Consider the following 7982-nt stretch of genomic DNA (forward strand, 5'->3'; position numbering starts at 1 on the left):
GCTCCCTGTAGCTCAGAGGATAGACTTTAAAATACTGTTGTTAGTTTATAAATCACTGAATGGTTTAGCACCACAATACATTAAAGACCTGTTATTGCTGTACCAACTGTCTAGATCCATCTGCATTCAGAACCAGAACCAAACGAGGAGAAGCAGCATTCAGTTTCTATACACCAAAAATTTGGAACAAACTTCCAGAAAACTGTAAAACAGCTGAAACACTGAGTGCCTTTAAATCTAAACTTAAAACCCACCTGCTTAGTGTTGCTTATGGCTAAATTAGGGTTAGAATGGGTTTTGATGTCTTCGATGTTTTTATCTTTACTTTTTATCTATTTATTAATTTCTTTTTATTTCTTTCTCACTGTTTACATTTTAATGATGTAAAGCCCCCTGGAAAACGTCCCAGTTAAACGACGTTTAACTAAAGTCCTTCAGGGTTTAGAGTCCCAGTTGACGGCGTTTAAATTGACACAATAACAACAGAAACGTAAGTGAATTTTAAAATTCCTAAAGTTCTAGAGGTTGGAGTCCTTGTCAAACGGTGCTTTTGACTAAATTCCCAGAGGGTTAGAGTCCCAGTTAAACGGCGTTTAACTGAAGTCTTAAAAGGGGAGCAGGTTTTAATGTTTTCATCTTTTTTAATCTTTTTTTTCTCAAAATGTCTTTCTCTTTCTCACTGTTTATTCAATGTCACATGCTGTTTTTATTTTAATTATGTAAAGCACTTTGAAATGCCTTGCAGCTGAAATGTGCTATACAAATAAAATTTGATTGATTGATTGATAGAAAATTCACAAGAGAATATCAATCAATCAAGTTTATTTATTAGAATAGCACGTTTCAGCATCAAGGCAGTTCAAAGTGCTTTACATCATGAAAGCATAACAATACTATAAACACATCTTACAGTCAACAACTATGAAAACCAGTAACAGACATTGTATTTTATCAAATTAAAGTCAATTCACATAAGATATGTTGGTTAATAATCAATTTACATAGAATAAGACTTCCAATAACTATAATCAATATATTAAGTACATCTGAATTATCTTCAACAGTTAATGGACTAATAAAGTGCTGAAAGGATACAACATTTATTGAGATACTACATTATGTTTTTGTTTTTTTGTTGTAAGTTTAACATTTAAAGTTTCTATTTAATGGATTACGCCTTCTGTCCAGCAGATGGCGGTAAAACACTGCGATTGTAAACTGCCAACAAAACATACAGAAGAACAAGAATCTGATTGAGATGATTTCAGTTGAATTCATGTGTTTTTATTGTGCTTTATGTTGAAAGTTTAAGCAAACATCCTTCTGCTGTGATTTTTAGTTGAAGCCGTGACCTCTCCAATATGGCCGCCCTGTTCGGCTGCGGGGAAGCGGAAGTATGGAGGAGAGTTTACGAGAAGTACTGGGATGTGGTGGAGGCCACGGCCAAAGCCAAGAAGCCGAAGCTACTGCAGCTTGACAAATGGTAATTTCGGTTAACATAAAGCCGTATCAGCCATTAAAGAAAGCCACTTTCTTTATTGGCGAGTAAATTTCCGCTAAAATGTAAGAAAGGTTTAGATTAATCTCAGAAATTTTCTCTAGATCAATCTTAGAAATTTTCAAGGGAAAAAAAAAGTAATTTCTGAGTCTCAAAAGTCAAATATTTGGTAGAAAAATGTGAATAAATTTAGAATTAATCTTAGAAAGTTTCTATAAAAAAAAACCAAGAATCTTGGGAGTTTGAAAAGTCAAAATTTAGCTAGAAAAGAAAATTGAAATTTTGAGATTACTTTTAGAATAAAAAAAAAAAGAATTTTGTGACTTTGAAAAGTCAAAGATTTCCTAGAAAAATAAATAAAATAATTTTGAGATTATTTTCAGAGATCTTGTAGACAAAGAAGGACATTTATGAAGTTGAAAGGCTGAAATTTTGCTAGATTAAACTCAGAAATTTGGGATTAGTGTAAAAATATTTTCTAGAAAAAAAACACCAGAAATTTTGAGTTTCAAAAGTCTGAATTTTTTCACTTGAAACTCGGATATTTCCATGTTTTTTCTAGAAAATTTCTGAAATTAATCTCAAAGTGTCTGTGTTTTTATTCCTATCCAACTATTGACTTTTCAAGCTCCTAAATTATCCGTCTCATATCAAACTGTCACAACATGGTGACAGTTTCAACAAACATGATAAAGAAAAAGCATCTTTTATATAAGTTACATCCTGCAGCATTAAGGCTCGCTGTCTGATCAGGTACCAGGAGGATTTGCCGGTGCTGATTTCGAGTCGACCCGACAAACACATCACTCTGTCCGAGCTGAAGAAGCTAATGGAGTGGAAGCTAACGGTAAGTGCTAACCCCGCTAGCTGTTTCCATTACATATGTACACAAAACTTTTTCTGCTGATGTTGGAAAAATACAATTTCTCCACTGCTGTGTTTCCACTAAATAAGAAATGAAATTAAAATCACGTGAATGTTTGTTCAGGTATAAGTCACTAGAAAATATCGCCATCCTACCACTTCCTGTCATCTTCTTTGTAGTTTCCGGCAGCAGTAACGCCCTGTTGTTTCCATTGTAGTTCTGTGAAATAAACCCACGTCATGCTAGTGCAGAAAACCTTCCATCAAAAATGTGAGTTTTTGGGAAATTTGTGCATTAATTTTCATAATCTCAATTAGAGACTCAGCAACTCTCGTCTGCAATAATCACAGCAGCTGCGTTTCCGCTGACCGTAGAATTGGCCAAGTTGACATTTTGGCATTTGCTAGTGTAATACAGACGACGTTTTGCTGTCATTCGTAATGTGAAGGCGGCGTGTCTCCTGTGTCCGTCCAGAGGGGGAAGTTCAGGCCGAGGCTGCAGCAGCTGGCGGCCTCCAACGCCGAGGACGCCGTCCAGAAACGCTCCAGAACGGCGTTGGGCCTCCTGCCCGACGTTCCGGCGGCCGTCGCTGAGCTCAGCGGCCTGAAGGGCGTCGGCCCCGCCACCGCCTCAGGTTGCCGTCTTCTCACTCCCCTCTGCATGAATACAGCAGTGGTAAATCACAGCGGACAGCTCAATATTTCACAGCGATGGCTGGTAGTCTGGGTGATTGATTTTCCAATAAGTTCACAGAGTCTCGCTCAACCGTCAGACGGAGGAGCGCTTCGCCCTCTTAACGCTGCACACGGCTCAGTCTGCAAGCAAGGAAGTAAAACTTTATCTGTTCAACATCTTTCAAAGATGAAATCATAAAACCAAACATCAAACTACAACCTTCTACACAGAGACGCACAGCAGCATATTAGAGTTGATGTAGGTATTAAAAAAGCAATAAAAGGAATTAAATTCCACAGGAAAATCCTAAATATTGTGTAGAACAAACAAGGAAATTTCTGAATTTGAATAGTTCAGTTTGTTTGAAAAATCTAACATTTTCTATAAAAAACAACTAAATTTCTACGTTTTAAAAGTTGAAAATTTCTTAGAAAAATCTCAGAAGTTAGATAAGAGTCACTAATTTGTAAACATCTCAGAAAAACACAGAAAAACATTTTCTAGAAAAAAAGTTAAAAATACTAGAAAATCTCAAATGTTCTGTAAAAACCAGAAAATCACTAAATTTGAAGTCACATTTCTTTAAAAAACAAAAACAAAAAACAACTCAAACTTTCTGTAAAAGATAAGAAAATTTGAGTTAGAAAAGTCAGAAAATTTGAATTAGAAAAGTCAGAAAATTTGAATTAGAAAAGTCAGAAATTTTGCCAGAAAAATCTCAGAAATCTGTATTTGAATCCTGAAAATTTTAGAAAATTCATAAAAAAGAGGGAAATTCCTGAATTTGAAACCACAGATTTTCTCGAACCCTCCTCCCGCCCCAAGAACAATTCAGTTTGAAAAGTCAAAAATTTGCTAGAAAAAGAAAAGAAAATTTGAAATTAATTTCAGGAATGTTGCAGAAAACCCCGTATATTTCTGCGAAAGTGACGTTGTGTTTTGTTGCAGCCGTGTTGGCAGCAGCGGCTCCGGCTCTGACTGCGTTCATGTCTGATGAAGCGGCGGAGAGCGTCCCCGGGCTGCAGCCCGTCCAGTACACCGCCAAGCACTACGCGCTCTACCTGGACAGAATGGCCGCCCAGGCTGCCAAACTAAACGCAGGTGAGGCGACGCCCGGCAGCCGAGGGTCTGTTGAAGACCAGATGGAGATCTGTGGCTTTGCTTTCTGCTCTCAGTGGATCCGCAGCAGGACTGGACGCCCCACAGGCTGGAAATGTGTTTGTGGGCGATGGCGACGGCGACCAAGCTGCAGCTTCCTGTTCTGGAGGACCTGAAGGGCGGCGACTCGCAGAGCTCAGACTGCGACCAGAGGCCCGCCAAGAAACTTAAAACTGCTTAAAACACGGCGACGCTGAAGTTAGTCAGTAAATTAGTTATTTAGCCTGATACAAGAGGAAGAAAAGGGGGATTCATTTTCCAAAATCCACATTTTCACAATATTATTCACTTATAAAAGTCAGTTTCTAACTGAAATTAATGACAGGAAGTGTATGTTTAAGATTCACTTGGTAAAAATGAGAAAATTAAAGATCAGCAGCACCATGTGGCCACAGTATTATTCTTTATTTATATTGTTTCTAAATTAAAGCAAAGTACAATGAACAGTACAAAGTAAAACAAAATATATTCATATATATACAATATAAAATGGTTCCATTCTGAACATTTAAAAAGTACAATAGTTTGTGAAGTAATTCATGAGGATTTGGATATAAATTATCCACTAGTAAATTTAGTTTTCCTTTAGTTTTGACCCAGAGAAAAATAGCTTCTTCTTCTTCTTCTTCCTTTTTTTGTAAACGCTGTTTGGGCACGACCTCTTCTCTGGTGGGAGAGATTGAGCCTCGTAAGCTTGGCACCATTTTATCGATACAAGAAAGCAGCTCATGAAAAACTACCACAGCAGCGCAGGCATGACGTTGTCTGGCTAATCTCAGAAAAGTTTTTATTTTTTTATTTTGCATGGCCAACAGTTGCTCAGTTGCTGTGAACATGTGAATAATCTGCAGCAAACCAAGAAGCTGGAAAAGGAAGATGGTAAAAAGCAGAAAACCTCCAACTTTTAAAAACAAGAGTTGCTTTGTTTACCTTGATGCTAATTTTGTGATTCAAACTGCATCTAAATGAGACCTGATGGTGGATACTTTGGTGGGAAATGAAGCACTGTCAGTCGAAAACGTTAAAGAAGCTGTTTAGCAGATTTTAAATGTTTGCATTTCATTTCAGGAGCTGCAGAAGCCTGAACAATAGTCCTGCACTGAGTCACCTACACCTCAGAACCAAACGCTAAGAAAAGGCAACCTGGCGCGGCTTGTTGGCACAGAGCAGCTACAAATGTTAGCGCTACGGCTAACGTCCGCTACGGCTAACATCCGCTACGGCTAACGACAGATTCAGAACAGGATTATGGAGAACCACGGCGCAGGCGCGACATTGCACATCAAAAAAGTAAATTTCTAGGGAAAAAAACTCTCCAAAATTCTGAGATCTAAAAATTTCTGAGTTTTTCTCGCAAATTTTCAACTTTTCAAACTCAGAAATTTCCAAGTTGTTTTTTCATTTCTGAGTTTATTGAAAATTTTTGACTTTTCGAATTAAGAATTTTTTTTTGCTTTTTCTTGAAAATTTCAGATATTAATCTACAAATTTCAGAGTTTTTTCTACTTTTATTTTTTTTATTAGAAATGGCCCTAATTTGCTGTCGCATATGTTGAGCGAATCAGTCGCCAAATCACAAATTAAACTTCGCCTCCGTCTTTTTCTGGGCTTTTCTATAAGAAGGCATGAGACGGTTTGGCATCGGGATATTAAATACAGATTCTAGAATAGCTTTTTTTGGAAACAGCAACAGAAAAATTAAAAACCCAGAACTAAATGTTCAGATTAATCTGAAGATATTTTGATTTTAGGCTCAGTTTCTGTCAGTTTTAGCCGTGAGATTTTTTCTGCTAACAAAAAGCTACAGGCGGCGTTGAGTTCACAGTTATTGTGCAGATCCACCGACTAGCCCTTTTCCTTCTGGTTCCACTGAATCTTAGACTAAAGAGGCACATGAACCTCATTACAAGCTAACAGGCTAACCTCATAACAGGCTAACCTCATAACAGGCTAACTTCATAACAGGCTAACCTCATAACAGGCTAACTTCATAACAGGCTAACAGGCATTCACCAACAGGCCTTCAGTTTAACACTTCCCGATAAGTTTCAAAGATCGATCACTGCCAAATATTGGCCGTTCTCTCTCTCTTCCTGTTGAAGTTGATCTGAAAATGGCTTATTGAAGCTGCTTCGAACCGTCCGCCTCTGATGAGACGCTTCCTGTTCCTGCTGACAGTTTCATGACTTTCAAACCCAAAAATACATTAAATAAAATCCCTTTAAGCAGCTTTTGGACTAAATTATCCAGAAGCATTCAGTAAATGTTACGACCATCAGAAACTTGAGTATTTCCAGTTTGTTGTTAGCGAAGCTGCATTCAGGCGTAGCGTAGGGGCAACTTGGAGGCGTGGGCGCTTGCTAAGTAATGCTGCTACTCTATGAACAGGAAGTAAACAAAACGAGTTCAGCTACATGAAAGCATCTCAGAGGTTTGAACAAATCAGAACAATTTCACATAATTGATCAAACGTCCACGCATTCACACATTTCTACAAAGTTTCAAACCAACAAGCGTTTCGTCCTCATCGGCCGTATGACGGGAAAAAAAGCCCCAGAATCACATAAATATGTAAGATAATTTAGATTATTATTCATCTGTCTGCACTTTAAAAACTGGAAATAAATATATTACACAAACAAATCAATTAATTATTAAGTGAATCAAAAGGGAATTTAATATTTAAATGTGGGAATAAATAATTGAAACTAATATTTTTTGGTATCTAAAAAATTGAACCGTTCAGTTATTCATTAAATAACTGAATAAATCAATTTATTTGTAATAATTCTTGAATTTTAGTGACTTTTCCATCATATAAATGATGAGGAATAGATTTATCTATTTAAAATGTTTATTTCCAATTCCATTCAGCATCTGAAATAAATAATTTAATAATTTAAATAAAAAATTGTGACCCTTTTGACCCTCCATACTGTTTCCTATGGCTTAATATATAAAGCACTGACTAAAGATTTATAAAATCTGGTTGGCGGTTGCCTGACAAACCAGACCGAAGCCGATCGGACTCATCAGGACAACCAGACCAAATATTTTGCACCATTTGAAATTTTTCCTCCTTTTCCCTTCAAAGTGGGAAAATCCAAATAAATATGGTTTGGAAAAAACGGGAACACGTCCACGACCGAAGGAGAAAACGGGGACAACAGGGTAACACTTTGTCTTTTTTTGTTTTTACAGTTACATTCCTTTACAAATGTTTACAGTCCCTAAGAAGAATGAGAAACTGAGGTATTAACTCGGCCTGACGCAGGTCAAAGGTCAGGCGGGCGGTCCTGACGCAGGTCAAAGGTCAGGCGGGCGTCGCCTCTTTGACTTCAGCTTTCGATCCGAGGCGCGTCGACGTCGGTTCGTTCACGTTGACCGACAGAATCAGGCAGCGGTTGCTCTCAAAGAAACCGGAGAGCATCGAGTGTGTGTGTGTGTTGTCATGGAAACCACAGAGTATGACATGGCATATTTTACACGTCAGTACAAACATGGCGGCTGCGCAGCAAGGACAGGTGCCCGATCGCTGGATTACAGTCACTTTTCTTTTTCTGACTGTGGCTTTGCATTAGGTGTGTGTGTGTGTGTGTGTGTGTGTGTGAACTATTTTCTGTATCCACAGTGTCGGTGTCATGACAAACCAAAGAAATGTAGAAGAATGTTGTTGGATGAGCTGATGCTAAAGGATGCTAACTGATCGTTGCTGGAGATGCACCGATCGATGTTTCCTGCTGCTGCCGATTTCCAATGTTTTCCTTTTTTTTTTTTTTTTTTTTT

The 7982-nt window shown here is 37.8% G+C and overlaps 1 protein-coding gene and 2 long non-coding RNA genes across 4 annotated transcripts in view; 2 read left to right on the forward strand and 1 right to left on the reverse strand.

Annotated features, from left to right (window-relative positions):
- Positions 1-5073, forward strand: part of zgc:112496 (uncharacterized) — a 9072-nt gene extending 3999 nt beyond the window's left edge. Inside the window, exons 2-6 of one of the 2 annotated variants that reach the window (XM_015016885.1) lie at positions 1340-1483; positions 2252-2345; positions 2838-2997; positions 3987-4139; positions 4214-5047. In XM_015016885.1, the coding sequence (XP_014872371.1) occupies positions 1362-1483; positions 2252-2345; positions 2838-2997; positions 3987-4139; positions 4214-4377 (693 nt within the window). In that variant the 5' untranslated portion in view covers positions 1340-1361 and the 3' untranslated portion in view covers positions 4378-5047. Of the gene's footprint in view, positions 1-1339; positions 1484-2251; positions 2346-2811; positions 2998-3986; positions 4140-4213 lie in introns of those variants that run through there. The other variant, XM_015016886.1, reaches the window with a different exon arrangement.
- Positions 5074-5716: 643 nt separating this feature from the next.
- Positions 5717-6203, reverse strand: LOC106936095 (uncharacterized). The gene is made up of 2 exons (XR_001422053.1): positions 6160-6203; positions 5717-6119 (listed from the first exon to the last, which is right to left on the reverse strand). It is a non-coding gene; the product is annotated as an uncharacterized LOC106936095 (long non-coding RNA).
- Positions 6204-7550: 1347 nt separating this feature from the next.
- On the forward strand, positions 7551-7850 carry LOC106936094 (uncharacterized). Its single transcript, XR_001422052.1, has 2 exons — positions 7551-7641; positions 7778-7850. It is a non-coding gene; the product is annotated as an uncharacterized LOC106936094 (long non-coding RNA).
- The last annotated feature ends 132 nt before the right edge of the window (positions 7851-7982 follow it).

This window comes from Poecilia latipinna, unplaced genomic scaffold (assembly GCF_001443285.1).
Source record: "Poecilia latipinna isolate Pla-1442-1.1 unplaced genomic scaffold, P_latipinna-1.0 Scaffold2076, whole genome shotgun sequence".
Lineage (NCBI taxonomy): Eukaryota > Metazoa > Chordata > Actinopteri > Cyprinodontiformes > Poeciliidae > Poecilia > Poecilia latipinna.